The 18,961-nt window shown below is 40.6% G+C and overlaps 1 protein-coding gene across 24 annotated transcripts in view; it reads right to left on the minus strand.

The window, feature by feature from the left end:
- esrrga (estrogen-related receptor gamma a) overlaps positions 1-18,961 on the minus strand; it is a 250,589-nt gene that overhangs the window by 32,839 nt on the left and 198,789 nt on the right. For all 24 annotated transcript variants that reach the window (XM_079853338.1, XM_079853334.1, XM_079853327.1 and 21 more), the window contains one exon: positions 16,308-16,424. In XM_079853338.1, the coding sequence (XP_079709464.1) occupies positions 16,308-16,424 (117 nt within the window). The remainder of the gene's footprint in view (positions 1-16,307; positions 16,425-18,961) is intronic.

The following is an 18,961-nucleotide window of genomic DNA, read 5'->3' on the forward strand; positions in this document are numbered from 1 at the left end:
ATTGCCATAAGAAAATGACAACCCAGCTTCATTCACATATTCTTGCTGGTTCACTTTAGCTAAATCCAAGGGGGACCAAATTGTTTTAGACAAAGTCAGCAGCCCTATTCCACCGAAGCACACATCCTCCAGTCTATTCCATTAATGCTGTGAGCTTTTATGTGGAAATAACTGTGACCTATGGCAAAGGGCAAAACAAAGCGTGTCCCGTGTGCTGAGGCCAGCCCAGCAAGCAGGACACCCCATTCTGAGAAAAAGAGCAAATCCCAATTGCAAACGGCCGAGTTTACACACAAGATGCAAATGGGCCTCGGACAAATGAACATGGGAAAGCAACAGGACTGCTGGTTGCCAGATCCCCTGAGATCTACAGGAATGAATTATTAAATCTTCACCGGGACGATGAGAGAGAGAGAGAGAACACAGGAATAGAGAGGGGGTAGACACACACTGTCATCTGAATCTCCCTCTTAATCCAATGAGAATTTATTTTCTCTGCCGCTGTAAATGTTGGTCGCTAAGCTGTGGGACAAGTGCACACTGTGGTGCTATTCATGCATAAAATGTGGATTTCTATTTGATTTTCTGATGTTTAAGCCTGTTAAATTCCCCCCTGCTCCCCTGGCACAATCGTCTCCCCTTGAGTTTCTCCGTAACGTAATTACATTGAGGAGCAAATATTGACAGTATTTGTCTTAAGCTTTGAAATGTTCAAATTCCCAAACAGAAAAACCAAAAAACAAACAAACTCAGAATAACGTCTGGGTTCATTATTTTGATTGGCCAGCTACAGAAATTAAACATTGAGGGTGGTACTTTGAATTCTGGAATATCAGAAGTGATGCTTTGAATTTTTGACGGTGAAAGATTTTTGTTCATGTTCGGCTTAGCCCTTGACAAGGATTTGCATTCTTTGAAAATGTGCTGACCATCAGCAAGTAAACAGACGTGACCATCTTGACAAACAAGTCAGGTTTGGTGTGAGGGAGTGTGTGTGCCATTGTGTGTTCAGAAAAAGGACGTTAGCAGTTTGTTTCGATTAAACAGTGGACACAAGTCAACGACACATTCTAGAAGCAAAGAATAAAGGCCCCATCCCTCCCCAAAGACATAATCACAGCAACTCAAAAACCAAAAACCATATGAAAGAAATTAATCTTATGAGTGCAGTTTCACTAAGCTGCTAAAAGCCTAAAAAGAGTCACATCACAGGTGAGTGGATTTACATGAATAACATGCATGTGAATGACTAGAGCTTTAGAGCTGCCTTTTCTTCCAAACATGCTCCTGAAAAAGGATAAAAAATAAGTCACATTACAGGCGTAAAATGAGTTTCATTTCAGCTGCCTTTTGTTGTTTTTGTCGTCTTCATATTTCTACATAATATAATATTTCTACTAGTGTTGGGCAACGATTAATCGCATCCAAAATAAAAGTTTGTGTTAACATAATATATGTGTGTGTACTGTGTATAATTATTTTGTATATAAAATACACACGTGCGTGTTTATATTTAAGAAAAATGTTTATATATCTATCTATATCTATCTCTATCTATCTATCTATATCTATCTTTATCTATCTACCTATCTATCTATATATACACAGTATATACAGGCAAATGTTTCTTAAATATATACATGCATGTATGTGTATTTATATAAACAAAATAATTATACACAGTACACACACATATATTCTGTAAACATTATTATATTAATCGTTGCCCAGCACTAATTTCTACATACTATTATTTAAATTAGGACTTTTTCAGTTTTAATATGAATATCTGTAAGTTAGATAGAATACGGTATAGACATCTATATGCACAGGATCCCAAGAAAAGCTCACAATGTACCATATCTCTCTCACTATGTTAATTCTGGGCCAACAGTCGATCCTATAGTACCTGAAAGAGACCCTCCTCCATCACCGCCCACCCCTCTGCACACAACTCTCACTTAATAAAGAGCCATCCGAACAAGCTCATTTATTTTCCAGAAAATTAACTCACTTTCAGTCCTGATTAATGATTTTAATCTAAATGAATCAAATTAAAAATTGAAAATTATATTTCCAAAGCCCACAAAAAGGGGGGAAAAGACAAGGAGAAAAGACCATTCCCACTTAACAAATGAGCCTTCAAATATTAAAAGAGGAGCAGGAGTGGGTGATCCTAATGAAATGTGTCCGGTGCTTGGCTGCCTCTCCCTACACACAGGCAGATCCAGAGTCGGAAAAAAAGAGATGCACAGAGAAAATAAAGAGATAGGAGAGGGGGAGCCCTGCTCATTGTCCACAGAAAATCCAGAGAGAATTACTGAGCTATCTACTTACTTTAATTATTGTGTCATGCCCTGTCCATTCTCAACACTACTTTAAAAGAGAATGAGAGAGAAGCGAACTGTAGGTGCCACGGTCATGTGACTGCAGTGGGCCGAAGCTAGTGAGTGGGCATTGACTGATGCGGACAAATTTACTGTGATATTTCGGCACAGAAGCTGGCTTGCGTGGCTAGCTGTGTTTTTTTCGGGGCTTTGTTGCTAACCTGCCAAATGCTTGGCTGACTTAATAGACAAAGTGATGAACGGCGATCATTTTGGGGCGGAGGAATATTGCTGACTGCCGATATTGGAAGAACTTCTGATTGGATCACCATCGGATTTCCCACTTCAGACGGCATTGTACATTGGAGAGACGGGTGGGGGGATCGGCATCTAGGTCAAATTGACATGTTAGTGCTTGCTTTGCGAGGGGAAAAAACACAACTGGAGTGATGGAATAGGCATCCGTGAGTGGAATGGTGTCACTTGTGTAAAGCTGTTATTGGTTATCGAGTCGTGGCTGTTCAGAGTTGAGCACAATTTTATTATGACCCATCTTTCATCCAGGATCCCCAGTATAAAGGACACGGAAATTTTAGGGGGGTGGCGAGTGCTGATGGAATGTCATCCAAATGATTGAAATGTTGAAATTCATAATTGGAAACACAGTGCTATCTTATGGCCCTCTCCCTCCACACACACACACACGTACGCAGAGCTCCGTCACAGCAGCAGAGGCATGTGTGAGGATGGGCACGGCAGTGGTTTTTATGGTAATTGAGGCAGTTATATGAGGTGGATGTGGACAGCGCCTTTCTTCTGCCGAGACTTAAAGAGAAATAAGCGAGCGTTATCTTCCTGCCGGCAGAGCCGCCCTATTGTTGATTCAATAATACAAGACGGCTCTTATCAGGGCTCGGGGTGACTGATTGGCAGGCCGATATGTTTAGACAATGTGCCGTGTTCAAACTGAATTTACTCAGGCCTCCGGTCTGCCCAGGAGCAAGCAGAGCAGAGCGAATTAACACCACACAATGGACTGAGACTCTTTCAACATCTCTACATGCCCCCCTTGGCCCATGTCTTTTTCTGGACTAATACCCTCGATGATTATGATGATTACGGTGGTTAACGGTTATAACTGGGATAATAAATAAAAAAAGCTAAATATAATAGTAATATAATAAATGTAAATGAAAGCAAACAACAACAATAATAATAAATTATTAGTGACAACAACAATAAATGGAAATGAAAGCAAAAATTAAATAATAACAACAATAAGATGTGAAAAAAAAACATAAAAAAGGTGCGCACAAGGAAGTGCAATGAGAAACATAGCTTTAGTTACACTAATTAACAATAATCTAAATAAATTACGACCGTTGTGAAAAAAATGCAATTAGACATTCCTCTCCCAATGGGATTAGAGGACACCAGAGTTAGCCGAAAAACTGTAGTTAATTTGCTTGATCATTTTTAACAGGGTTATGCAAGAAAGTGTTTAATTCGAGCAGGATTAAAATCATCAAGTATATCTGTGAAACAAATTTACTGGGGAGAACTAGTTCTGTCTGAACAGGGCTTTAGAGACAAATGTATCAACACAAAATCAAGAAGCATAATTGTGTTTACATTTGAGGTCCCTGTTTAATTTAGAGACATCCAAGTGGTGGGCAAAAGCCGAGGCAGAAAGTGGTGTGTGTAGGGGTGAGATATGGGCCAGGGGAGGTGCTGGCCAGCATTGCGGGATCAAAAGGAGTGATTTTTTGCCTTCATCTGGCCTGATGGTGGAGTAAATGAGAACAGATCAGCGCTGTGGTCTGTGGGCAGGTGGCTGTCGCCGTCGTCCGTCTCCCAGCCATTAAATTGCTGGTAAGATGGAGGGCCATCCTTTCCTGTAGCCACACTTACAGATCAAACAGTGACAAATGAGATGTAACTGCACTTGTAAAGCAAGGCTACAATCTGTCAAAGTACAATATAATTTGTGATCTGATGTGGCAACCACGTTGTCTATTCCTGACGGTTCACCTACAAAATCACACAGGTTTTTTTTTTCTTTGTTTCGATATCCTTTTCTTTTTCTTTTATAAATTCTTGGGATGCGCTGATTGTTTGAACTGAACATATAGGATGATACTGATTTTTGTTATGGTTTATAGCCATTATGATGACATATACTGTCCTATACTATGCTTTTTTTTTTTTACAAATATTTTTAAGATATTTAAATTTATGGAAAAAGCCCTGACACCATCTGCTTCTAGTATCTACCTAATTAGGTAGATAATAATGGTATATGATGATATTTATAATAATAATAATAATATAGGAAGGACAGACAGATAGATAGATAGATACTGTAGATAGATAGATAGATAGATAGATAGACATGCTTTATAATGCTCATGCCAAATCCTCAAAGCCTTTTTGGTGAATTTGACTCCATTGTCTGTGTTTGTGTGCGGTAGGCTTGGTCATTACCTGAGGAAAATCAGTGCCGAGGAAAAAACTACTTAGTGAGCTGTATGACTGCATTAACAAGGCCTCTCTCTGCCTGAACAATTCCTCGCCTCTAAATGATCTAATTAAAGTCTCATCAGTCGTGTGTCTCGGGCCGAGCCCTCCGCTGCTGCATTCAGACACTTTCACACGTAACAGCGTTCCCTGCTGTGCTAGCACTCCCCTCGGCCTAACTGATCCAATGGAGGCCTTCTGATACATCATCATAACAGACAGTGGGTGTCTTCTGAGGGTGGAAGACTTGTAGAGGTTTAGATGTTGAGCATGGGTAATATGATGGGCGATGAGAGTAATAAAATTAACCCTTAGGGGTTGAACAGTGATAGATATGAAAATGAGTTAACACTTATGACCACATATCACTCAGATACACTTTCAACACATTCCTTATACACATACGCGATGAATTATCCAAAAAAGTGTCCCCTTCAAAAATGTGTAAAACATTTATAAGCTTTCAACATGACCGGGACAGACAGATTTTGGTGGCAGGTCATAGTCTATCAGGGGCTGTAAGATTGATATGGTATGTGTCACTATGGAAGGGCGTCAGTGCTGAAAGGCAGTGGGTGATGGTGGAGATTGCATTAGAGCGGAGCACAGGATGGTGCTGGGGGCTGGGCCACGCTGGTTAATATGGGGCAGTGGGGAAACTGATGGTGTTGTAAGGAAGGAGGGACGGGCAGCAAACGGCCTGCAGGTTGCTTCAGGTCGGTCAGTGGGAGATGAGTGGGTAATTGCCACTTCACCATGCCTAGTGTGTTCATTCAACCCTTCAAACGACAGAAACCGCATCTGAGCCTTTTCTGATTTCTTTTCTTCCATAGTACATAAGTGGGACTCAAAATGTGAACTGAAGTATGTACGCTAATATCATCAAAACCTAATTATGAAATGCAATAAAAGACAAAGAGGTAAAAGTAAAAAACATTTTTTTAATAAATGAATGAATAATATATATATATATATATATATATATATATATATATATATATATATATATATATATATATATAAAAATCCTAAACTAGAGACTACATTGGACCACAATAATAAGAATAATAAAATAATAATTTATATGAACTATTTATATATTTATATAACTATTTATTTAAATATAAGTATACAACTATTATACATGTAAATATGTAAACTATTTTATATGCAGAATAATAGTATTATTATTCTTTAATGTATTTATTTAAATTTAAAAATGTAAAACGAAGAAGAATGTGTGATACTGACCATTATTATACTTACTTACATGAATTATAATAATAAAAAACTATAATGTTAAAAAATAAAAATTAATGCAAAACAGCATTTCGAATTTGGACCCCACTATATATTACATATTTAGGTCTTAAATCACGTCACAATTAAAATAAAAAAATAGCTTGTCATCTCTCTCCTTCCAACTCACTGCTCTAAAAAATATCTGAAGATATTGTTATATATAGGCGTTGAATTCATCTCATCAGCACTTATAAAATAAAATAAAATCAGTACACTTAGGCCTTGTGCCATGTAATTAGCCCAAAGCAATTTAAAGACAATGAGTAAATGAAATGCTTTGCAATCAGCTGACATTAATTTTGCATTGCACATTGTCAAGGCTGCACTGGCTCATCGCTTGTGATCACGGCAGGAGAAGATACTGTGTCTTTTAAACTGAGACGCGAATACTCACAATATAAGTGCAAAAAACTCTCAAACCTTTGGTGACTGTCTGACTGTGCTATTTGTGTATGTTCTTGTATATATGGTTTATGAGGACACAAATGTGTACTGTATAATGACATGTATAACTTCCTGTGTCCACGTTAATCAAATAGCTTAAAAAACATACTAAACAGTGTTTTTGGAAATTAAAAAAATGCCAAACGTTTTCTGTGATGGGTAGGTTTAGGGGGAGATAGAATATACAGTTTTTACAGAATAAAAAAACATTAGTAGTCTATGTAGAACCCCGGAAACCACATACAAGTATGTGTGTGTGTGTGTATGTGTATTTTTGGGAGACATTTAGGTGAGGTAACTGTAAGTGTGGTGTGGGTTTACGGCTGAGTGACGGGGGTATGACCCACAGAAAAACACTCTTCTAAAGAAACTTCATCTGTCAGTCATATCAGTGCTTTAACAGCTCTGTACCGGACAGCCTGGGGTACCAGGAGAGGATAATACTCAGTTTGTAATCGTGTTTGTGTGTGTGTGTTTGTGCATAGCAGTGCTTTTCCTCATTCAAGACTTGTGTTGTGTAGAGACTTTTACCACATAGAAGTTTAATTAATATAATCTTTCATATGTGTTGGTAGCATAATAGCTAAATATGTGGTCTGCTGTCACATAATCTGAAGGTTCAGTTCTTCAATTTGAAGAAAAGCATCTGAATAGCAACCGCATAGGAACATCTAAATAGCAACCACATAGAAAACAGAAAATGGTAAGCATCATAAAAAATGTGTCCAACAACAACAACGTGATCTGTGGGGATATGGCTGATAGATTAACACCCTGCATCAAACTAAGCAGGTCATTTCTACACTATTTTTGGATGAGAAATTAGCAGATGCGTACTGATGTGCCTGGTGGTAACAAACCTCTGGACAGAAATACATTTATAATACTTTGTTTCAATGCCTGTGACCTATTTTACAGCAAATTAGACAATTGCTTTTGTACATGCTGACACTCATGCTAATTAGACTTGCGCTGTTGTGTTGTCTTGGCTTATAAAGAAACAGATGTGAAGGCAAATCATGAATTTAAGGATTCACATTAGAAGATTTGTATCGAAGGTAAAGATTTGATTTTGTTTAAAAGAGAAAAATGTGATTTGAGTGCAGTAGCTGTGTTAGGAAGTCTGGAAAAAGTCCAAAGACTACTAAAGCGTATGTTTACCTTTAATTCTCTAGGTTTGGGAGTAATAACATTGCATCCAGGGTGATGAAACGCAGTTGAACCTGAATGCATGTTCACCTTGCTGACTACAACATAGGAATTCAAGACTTCCTCTCACCTGTGTGCCTGCTCCCACCATTCATAGATTACTATTATCAAGCCTCTCAAAGCCAGCAGTTCCACATTGCACCAAATTTAGCCTCTCCATCCCCCCTCAGGGCTCATAACAGAACAGTCTGTCGCTGAAACCGTCTTCCCTGCCTTCCACATCTGCATTCTCCTGCTCAATCGCACCAGACCACATGGATTGATAGAGTATGATGACATGGATATCACATGCCTCGAGTGTGTGTGTGTGTGTGTATGTGTGTAAGGTGTCGTTTCCCAATAAGTGAAGATAATCAGGACAGAGAGGATGATGCTCTCCACCTTGTGAGGGCAAACAGCCGCCATTGGGTTGTAGCAATGCTACTGGCCTGCTTCCTGACATAAAGAAATAAGGACGTTCTCAACGCGCCAGCTGTGCGGGCATCAGGCCCCTGCCAAATTCCAGACCCTGCCCTGCAACCAAATCAGCCTGGCCGACTGGAAAAGCACAGTCTGTGGGCTCAGCATGGTCTGTCTATGCAAAAAAAAAAAAAACCTGCCGTCTGCAGGCAGCGGCGCAGAACCGGAGAAGCCAAGAGCCCAGTCCGACTGGTGCCTTCATGCACAAGTGAAGCCCAGTAAGTAAATTGGTCACAAATTACCAAAACAAAGCAGTCGGAGAGAGCCAGTGCAGGCAAATCGCGGCCTGCGGCCATGGCCCACTGCACTGTACAGAGCGCTGATTGAGTCATATCGTTCAAAACGACATGTTACTCTTGCATTGCCATGACAGTCGACCAGCTGCGTGATTGGTGCGGTTGCAAAAGCCCATATAGAGCCATTAAAAGGTCAGCAGGTGCTGGACAAGACGGCAGCATGTGCATCCCAGTGGAGACGTTCTCTGGGATTGCGGGCGGTGGGCTGCAAGCGCTTGTGATGAGGGACATGCTGAATGCTGGAAGCGGTCCAGACTCTATTGCTGAGCCACTCAATCACAGGCTCAATCGAAGGCCCTCGCTTCAGCAGCGTCTGCCGGGCCTGTGGAAGTACACGTTTACTGCGCTCTGCAGGGAGCACTTCACAATATCCTCTCGGATACTACACTACACTGCTGTTTACCAAACGGCTGGGAGTGAGGAAAGAACATTTGTTTGCATTAATGTACAGTGAGCACAAAAAAGTATTTGGACACCTACGTCACACTTACTGTAAAAAAAATATATACTAGAGAGATTATTTAATTTTATGCACTGAAATTCTAAATCTAGTGATACTAATAATTATTTTAAGGTTATGGATGATAACTGATAAATGTTTAGTATTAAAATTCCACAATATTTTGTCTAAATAATAATAATAATACATTTATAAATGAATAAACACAATTGTTATAAATAATAAAGGTTATCTACATGTAAAAAATGTGTGTGTGTGTGTGTGTGTGGAGGGTGGGACAAGCATGCAAATATAATTTTATATATATATTGAACACATTTTATAACTAAAAAGTATCTAAAAATATTTTTGCTTAATTTTGAATAACTATTGTTTAATCACTTCAAACCTAACAAATTTCTTTTTGAAAATTTCTTGGAAAATGTTCTATAGTTATTTCACATAAATGACACTTAGTTTGATATTGTAATGCAAAATCATCCATGCCTTAAGTGTCCAAGTATACTTTTTGTGGCCACTGAATGTATACATCACCTAATTATGAGAATATTTGCCTTGGCTGTGCCAAGCTGCCTTCTGGGAGAAATCGTCATTTATTAAAGTGTCAGCAAAGTGTCCCCAGTGCTCTGTATGGAAAACGAAAGACCACAGACCTCCAGCTGTCCCTCTGCCCACAAGTGGTTGTGGCAGACAGGGGAAATGCACGAGTGGAGGAGGAGGATGGGAAGAGTCCTCCAAAGTCAGCAGCATGTAAAATCTTCCCCCATCTGGCTGGGGTCCAAACACACAATGCTCATTCTGCCTCCGATTCAGCACAGGGACTTCCACCAATCCTCTGCGGGTTACTCCAATGCCTAAAGATGTCATTTAGTTGAGGATGGCGAGCAACCAGGGAGCGGGAGAACAGAGGGATTGGAGGGGAGGGAAGAGCGGTGGCAGGGGAGAATGGAGGAAGGAGTCGAGGAGGGATTTGAGCTACTGTGCCTTCTGTTTCTGCTGGAGAGGAGGTGGAAAAGGCACAGAGATGACCTTTCTGTCTCTGCACAGAAAAAAAAAAAAAGAAACCTCTCAGCAATTAAGAGGAGTTAATGCCCTAATTATGTGTGTCGTTTTAGGCAGCGCCAGAGGGGATCTCCTAAATAGTAAGAGAGGGTCGGGGGAGGGAGAAGAGTGTGAGATGAGGGGGATGGAGGGTTACGAACCCAGCTGTTTCATTCCCAGACCCAACCTGGAGGGGAGTGCTATGGCCAGTAGTTTGGGTTTTTAAGCTGGTGCGGTAGATAGGACAGTTGGACGATTCCCGAATGTGCCACCTAGGGTTATTTCAGGTAAAGCAACATCCTCTCAACCCTTGAAGCATGCGGAGAGTAAGGGAGGAAGGTGTATGCTGTGATACACATCACTAGAGCTATCAAGCAGGGCCTGCCAGTCAGTTATGACACAATAATGAGGCTGTCATGATATTCAAATGGGTCTGTTCTGAAGAGTGTGACTGTCTATGGTGCACACTTTCGCCTTGATGATGAAGAGGCAAGTCTTCTTCTGAGTGACATTTCATACTAAAGAAGTTATACCAAAAGCGTATGTCATCTTTATGTGGTGTACCATCATACTGGTACAGTCATCAGCGCTGTGCACAGTGATTTTTCTGTCAAGTTGGTTTTGTGCTCCACAGAAACTGAGTCAGCCACATATCTAGGACTGAATTAGTCTCAGTGGCTAGCGAGAAGATGGACAACTGTTTGTTCTTTAACAGGGAGATGGGGGGAACCTCAAACTGAAGGTGCAGCACAATCGCACCCTGGAAGAAAAACAAACCAGCTTTGAGAAAGAGTTGCCATGCTGACATTTAAAAGCACACACAGATGCGCTATCTAGGAATAAAGTAGGGCAAACTACAGAGAGAGAGAGACTGCATAATGATATCACCCCCCTGAGAGCTCTCTTTAAGACACTAGCTCTCTATTTTGGGGAGGCAAGAGTGGTGGGTGGAGGGTGGTCTCAGACGGGTCCTCTCCTCAGGCTCTAAATGAATGGCGGCGTTGCATAATCCAGCGAGCCTCGCCCGCTGACAGCACAATGATTTATGCCCCCCGTCAGAGGAAGAGAGGGGCGAGAGAGCGAAAGGCAGATGAGGAAGGGATGGAGTGTGAGAGAATGAATGAGAGAGAGGGAGAAAGAAAAATAAAGAAAGTGGTAAGGAAAGTAAAAAAAAACTAAAATGCAGAAATGGGAAGGCGGAAAAGAAGAAACTAGAAAAGGTGAGACAGACGTCAAGCCAAGTAGTCTTGTTCACTCTCTCCATCTTTTTCCAGAGACACTTGGGACGACTTTAGTGAGACAGCTACAAGTTATCATTCCTAGTGCAAAATATATGTTAAAAGATTCAATTTTTTTTTCATTTATATTGAAATTATATTGCTTTAAGACCTATAGATTTGAATTTGTCCCCAATATAGTACCAAAACTGTTTATCACACAAAAGTACACAAAACTGTCTCTTATGCTTTAAAAGCATAATAATCTAATAATTCTGGTATTATTATTATTATTATTATCTAATGATATTATGATAATGATAATTAAAAGCAACAATGTTAAAAAAATAATAATTAATTATTAGTACCAATTTAGTACCAAAACACGTTTGACGACCTTTGACGTCAACAAGAAAGATCCACCCATTTTTGGCTCACAATCCACCAGTTGAGAACTACTGATTTAGACTTATACAAGAGAAAATAATGTGGGATGTTTAGCTGATGAGGTGTTTTTCGCAGTAGCATATCTGACCACTGTGATCATTGCCTGTAGCATGTTCTGTGTCAGTCATGATAATGGTGACAGTGGCCAGCATGCTATATATTTCATTGAAGGGTTTGCAGCACAGAAGCGGAGGAATTTTAAGCGGGATTTGATGCGATGAGGCAGGCTTTTGAGTTTTAAATTGCTCTCTTGCTCTGACTAAAAGCAGCATGCACTCTATATGTATGAGTATGTATGTCAGTGTGTATGTGTGTGAGACAGAGAGAGAGAGAGATAGAGAGTGAGAGAGAGAGAGCAGACACTTTAGCCTACTCATATCTACAGGCAGGTCTGGTTATTTTGCTTCCATGGCTGCTCGTGTCCCCGGAGAGTTACGGTGGGGAGAGCCACTGCTGTCAGAATCCAAACTCCGGCCTTCGTTAGGACAGCCACTATCTATAACACAGCACAATAATTGGGCGAGCTCTAATTGCCTTCTGCAGGAATTAGATGTAACATATTCGTAAGGTGCATCCCATCACTGCCAACCTACGTCTGCAGGTTTCTTATTTTCCCCCTCTTACTCTCTCATTCGCTTTCTGAGTTTAGATGAAAGCAAATAAATCACTTCATTGTTCAGTGAGGAAACTAATATGCATTCAGCATGTCCTGTAAACTCTGAATCTCAAAAAAATATTTCATTATAAATCATTATCCACATATACACACACTTCATGTACATAAAGCGCTAAAAGCTCCAGTACTGATATAATAAATAGTCTGACCAATCAGATTAAAGAACTGGAATTGTTGTTTAATTATTTAAAAGTAAATTAGATAGATTAAATCATATTTTATAATAATTCAATAAAAAAATAGTTTCAAAAAGTGTGAAAAAATATTCCCTCACTATAAAATCTCAAATCTACAGTGATGGCGAAAGACAGAAGTGTCACTCCAAACGAACGGAACAAAGAGAGGTATGAGGTATATTAAGCAGCTCGCTCTGTGGAGAAGGCCATCCATCTGTGTGTGCAGACATGAGGGATGAGTGGCTGAGAATCTACCATCAACATCATCATCATCACACGTATGCCCCTTCTCACTTAGCTTAGAGTACGCAAGGTTTCGCAGAGTGAAGAGCATGTAGGTATTTATGAGTGTGTGTATATGCATTAGCATCCTAGTGTATATGTTCTTGTGAATAAGTGCGTTCTCTGAGTGCGAGTGTGTGTGATCAGCTCCGCATGCATCAGCTCGTCTGTGAACTGCATCTCTCTAAGTGTCGTGTAATAAGCACTCTCCAGTCCTGGTATACGGCTCTCGTTCCCCTCACGCTGCGTACTGCAGCGTGCTTTAGCTCCAGCATGTTAGGGATGATTCCCAGCTCTGGTCTCAGGCCAGTGCTCTGTCAGGCCCAGTCCCTGTCTCTCTGACTGTCTGTGGATATAATTTTACAGTTGGGTGGCTGGAGGTAGCGACGCGGCAGGAGGTCGGCCCCCAGGGTCAAACAGAGATGTTGCTGGAGGCAGCAATTTCCTTGCAGCTAGAGCGCGCATGTGCCTGCAAGGTGAGCACCTGCACACACTCTCGGTGCGAAGGCGAGTGCGTGTTGATACTGAGAGGCTTTACTTATGCATATGTATGAGCAGTGTGTGTGTACAATATGGGAGTGTTAAGCTGCAGGTGAGAGCTGCGTTGTGATAGGTGGACAGATATCATGTTGGGTGGTTCAACTAGCCCTGCGGCGGTTTGGCTCTGTCTGCCGAAGGATTTCATCACTTTGGATGCCTGGTACACATAACTGCAAGTCTGTGTTGTGGATGTGTGTGTGTGTAGGATCCTTTCTTTATCTGGATTTCTTATCCCATCCCCACCTTCATGTCTCCCAGGGGTGACAGGGCTAATTTCAGACAGATCTTTCCCTTAAGCAAGCTGTTGGCTATGGGTAACAACTCAACCCCCTCCCCTCCCCCAAAACCCTCCAACTCCAACCTCAGCACGGACACTGACACGCCGGCTTAGCCTGTACCTCACCAAAACTAGCCAGCCACAGTTAACGTCGACTGACAACTAACACACACACGTAGATGACTGATCTGGATTTAATCTGATTCCAGGCCAGTGAGTTCTGCGCTAAAACACTGAAAACAACAAAACCTGACAAACGTGTTAGCATATCGTTCAAAAGTGTTGTAAAACATACAAACAAAATGTTAGCATAACATTTTATTTGCAGAAAACCATGAGGAATGTCAGTCATACTTAAAGGTAATTTAAATATTTCATACGAAAAGCCATGAGGCAGAATTGTGTTTGCATGTCTAAAACAACCCTGAAAAATGTGCTAGTGTAATGTTACAAAAGTAGCTAGTCAAGTGTTGCAAAACTGACAAACAAAATATAGTTAGCATAGCATTTTACACACAGAGAACTGTGAGTGACCTCAGGCATACAACAAAACCATTTTCAAATATTTCATTTCAGTGAGGTTAAATTGTGTTTGTATGTATTGTTCAAAAGCAGCTAGTAAAATGAATAGATTCAACAATCTTATTATTCAAAACCTATAAAAAATGTTTTATATATCCACAGGGTCAAACTGTTTGTATGTGCTGATTGCTTAAAAAGCTGGTAAAAAAAACACACAAAGAAAACAAGCTAGTGCAACGTTTAAAAGTAGCTAATAAAGTATTGTAAACCTGACACACAATGTAAGCATTTTATTCAAGATTTTATAAGAATAGTCATAAGGTTGAATTGTCTTTGTATGCATGTCTAACAAAGCTGTGAAAATAAAAAAATAACAAAGCTATGACAGTAGCTACTTTTGAACAACAAAATAAAAACAAGTCATTTAAATAGCCTATTTACATGAATAGACATGAGGTTAAACAGTGTTGGTACAATATGTGTTTGTTGTGCATAAAACAAGTTAGCACAACATTCAGCAAATAAAATGATGTAAATCTGACTAAAAGCACAGCATTTTACACACATATTTTATACGAATAATCAGAAGGTTGAAATGTGTTTGTATGTGTGTCTAAAAGCTGTGAAAACAACAAACCCGAAATAGGTGCTAGCGTAACGTTCAAAAGTAGCTACTGTCATAAAGCTGACTAACAAAATAAAAAATGTGAGGGACCAAACAAAAGCAATTCCCGTATTTTATATGAATATCTATTGTTGAATTGAATTGTCTGTATGTGTTTTTTCCCCATTCTTTGTGTGTAAAGTAAACATGTTTTGGAAAAATAAGAAAATTGATGCATCAATTTTTCAAATGACCCTTATTCATATGTAGAGGGGGACCTCTGTATTAAATTCAAGCACTTTACAACAAATGGTTGTGCCATTGGGTGCCATTTTGATATATGTGTATATGGGTGGCTAGCAGCAAGAACAAAAGGCTGCTATTTGTCTGGGTGCTCATGGGAGAAGATGCCATATCAAACATGCAACTACATCCCTCAGACCTTTCTGAAAACAGGCCTCTACTTATCAATTACCTACCTGTCAGCGACACCGGCCGTGTAGGCAAATGTCCCTGCACAGGGCAACAATAGCGTTGAATGAGATTGCCATTTGCGTGTGTGTGTGTGCGCGCGTGTATGTGTGAGAAAAAGACTGATAATATAAAAAAGAAACATTTCACACGGACAAAAACATGCATATGCGCGCGCTCTCACTCTCAACGCAAACAAATGTGAACCTGTGGGGCATTTGTGCCTGCTGTTGCTCCACAGATGTGTTGTTTTGGTATAATGTGAGCTGACCACTCAGGTCCGCAGAAGGTAGGCTGGCCGCAGGGCTTGTGTGTGTGTGTGTCTGGTCTTGTGTCTTGGTGAATAAGGTGCAGTCTACCTGATCGTGACTTAAAGGGCCAGAGCATTTGTGTCCACACACACTTGTGTCTCTAAGAGTTCCTGTGCTGTGAGTGACAGGAGCATAGCCTACCTCTCATTCTCTCTCACATCTTCCCTCTCCCGCCTATGACGGCGATTCTTTCATAGGCAGACAAAACACATCCTGTCCGCCTGAATGAAAAGCTAGGAAACGAGATGCCGTGCCGCATTTCAGCTGCTGAAGATATCAGAAAGGACTTTTTTCCAGCGTGAAGGTTAAAGGCTAGTTCAGGCAGCTCCTCTGTAAACTTTTAACATCAAAGGCAGGAAAGCCTGGAGAGCCAGAGCCTTTCCACAGGAGAGCGGCGGTTTCAAAATAACTGCTTGTCCATTTGGCAGACCTTTGAGAAAATGCCTCACAGGCCATCTCTCTAAATAATAACCAGTCTTGTTAGTTAGAACTGGGCCTTGAGGCCGAGACAAAAGATGGTGTTTGGCTGACCGTGAGTGGCCCTCAGGGCAGGAGGCCAACCGGCCCTTCAGTTTCAACCTTGACTTTATTCCAGACCTGTTCTACTTTTCTTCCTCCTCAAAGAAACCAGTACATTTTCTCAGAAAAGTAGATAGAGTGAGACATACAGTCGGACAACGGATAAAATGTTCATTTACTTTCCCTCCCCGACCCTTTTTTATCACTCACCTTCTCGCATCATGCCGACGGTCAGACACTTCATGAAGCGGCAGGCTTGGCAGGACTTCCTTCTGCGTTTGGTGATCTCACATTCATTGGTGGCGGGGCAGCTGTACTCGATGTTTCCTGTGGCGAGGCATGTAGAGGGAAGGAACAGAAAGTGTTTAATGACTGCCAACCAAAACCTCATTTCTGTAGCAATCTAGCAAGAAATATCATGTATTACATTATATCATATATACAATTTTATCATTTGCACAAATAAAAGCTTGGGGTTGTTTTTTTATTTTTTTATTTTTTATAAATTTCTCAGACTAACCAAGGCCACATTTATTTTATCAAAAATGATCCTTCAGAAATCATTCTAATATGTTGATTTGATGCTCGAGAGGCATTTCTTATTATTGTCAGAGTTGAAAACAGTCGTGTTGCTTAATATTTTTGTGGTAACTGAGATAAATATATATTTTTCAGAATATAATTTTTTTAAATGTTTAACATTATAAAGAACATTAGAAATGTATTTACTGTCACTTTTGACCAATTAATGCACCCTTGTTGAATACAATTGCTATACATATCAATTAAAATGTAATTCACATTTTCAAATATTATACTCTCAACCTATAAAATTAGTGCAAACCCAAGCTCAATTTGTCAGTCCAAAAGAAAATACTGAAATACAGCAAAAGCATCCCATCATATCTGTATATGTGTGTGCAATGAGTGCAAAATGTCATGCAGGAATGCGCCACTGGCTCTCCTCAGAGGTCATGTGTCATGGAACTGTGTGAAGCTGGGCAGGCAGGCAGACTTTACTAAACCTAAACAAAGACCTGCAGGTCACAATTTCCCTCTAGGTGAACTTCCAATCACCTAGTGACAACTAACACAGCTCCTCATCCTACCAATCCCCATCATAAACAAAGCACAGAGAGCCATAAGTTTCCTATTGCAAGCTTCCTATTGCAATGATATATGCTTGTTTTTGCAATAGCACACAAATAGAATCTGATGAGTAATCTGGCACACAATAAAAGCATTTAAACAGTTCCTTGGCTGAATTATGAGAATAACTTGCCAGATATAGTAATTTAATTTAACAAATTTAGGGTTTGGAACAGCTTATGGCAGTGCTAAAACTCTCAGAGTAGGGAGATAATTTGCACTATAGAATAACTATTAGAACACACACACACACAGACACTGAAACAGACTCTCTCACACACACGCACACATGCAATTAACATAGGGCCCGTCTGGGACCTCCACACTGATGAAATATTTCAGAGTTAATCAGACTTTGTAAACACTGATTTGTATTGACTTCTCTTCTGTGAACTGATGTTTCCTCATTAAAAAGCAGATTAGCAGCACGAGCAGGGGGGGCTAAATGCTCAAGACTGCTAATTCAACAGGAAACAGTATTTAAAGTATGCATGTCCATTAAACTGAGCTCCAATATTCATTAGTCAGGTAATCTCCAGAATCCATTAGGGTCTTCGGATTGGGAGGAATCTGTGCAGGTGGAATGTGTGTGGAGTTGAAAGGTGATTCGCATGAGGGATGAGGCTGGTTGAGTGGTCTTAACCAGCTGGGAATGTTTAAGGGGGGAAAAATCCTTGCCAATCTAATATAGGTGCTTTCCTCCCAGTAGTTGAATGCCAATGGCTTGAGTGCTGTGTCCAGGTTATCAACACAGTGGAAAGGAGGCTGTATGTGTGTGTGCGTGTGTTCGCTGACAGAATAGAGTGATGTGATTTGAGTTAGGTGGCAGTCGATTAGTGCAATGTCCATTGTCTATCAGTCAAGTGCCCGACTAGAGGTTTCAAACAAGATATAAAATGTCCCAGGCGCTTTCTTCCTCTGCCTGTCTTCATACTAAACGCTACACTTCCATCATTTATCAGTTGCAGTCAAATGCCAATGGAGCTTATTTCCAGAGAATGGCGACAACATGACCTTGAGCTGACCTTCCGCAACGGCAATGAAGTAAACGGGTTTGGAAATGGTTTTGGCTTTCTGAGGTTGCACTCTTGGTATCCCCCTCCAGTATTTTGCCCCTGCCTGGCTACGAGTGGCTCAATTGGGAGGTGATAGATGCAGGTTGTCAGGTGGCATTGGAGAAGTGCCACCGGAATGCCAGCTGCCAGTGATTTGAGTGGCCGTGGCGCCCGTGCTGCCGCCTGTCCCAGCGCCCTCCCCCAAACCGCTGTCCTGACGTCCCTGCATCCCTGAACTCCACAACCCCGTTCCTTCCCTCAAAAACCTTCCAGTCTAGAACTCAATAAATGTCCAGCTGGATGGGATGTTTTTGAAAATCACCAAGAGTTTTATTGGCTAATGGGATGAAACATACCGATATGTCAAATTCCCACCTTTCAGGGGTTTGGATTGTGTTCAGGCCGAGCTCATTTTTTACCCATTTATTCAGCACCTACTTTGCTCCTCAGAGCTTTACTGTCACTTCTATACACTAGCAGATGAGTTACTTCCCGGTAAATACAATTACTGCTAATCTCCGCTTTGAAATAACTGATCAAGCTTGTTAATCTGAAGCAGGAAATGTTTATTTCTTTGTAGCACATACTATTGACTAATAAGCCAGAGCATTACCCCCTTTGGCTTTACATGTATACTGGACGGAAAGCTGCTTAGGTGGA

Source organism: Squalius cephalus, assembly GCF_949319135.1.
Source record: "Squalius cephalus genome assembly, chromosome: 20".
NCBI classification, from domain to species: domain Eukaryota; kingdom Metazoa; phylum Chordata; class Actinopteri; order Cypriniformes; family Leuciscidae; genus Squalius; species Squalius cephalus.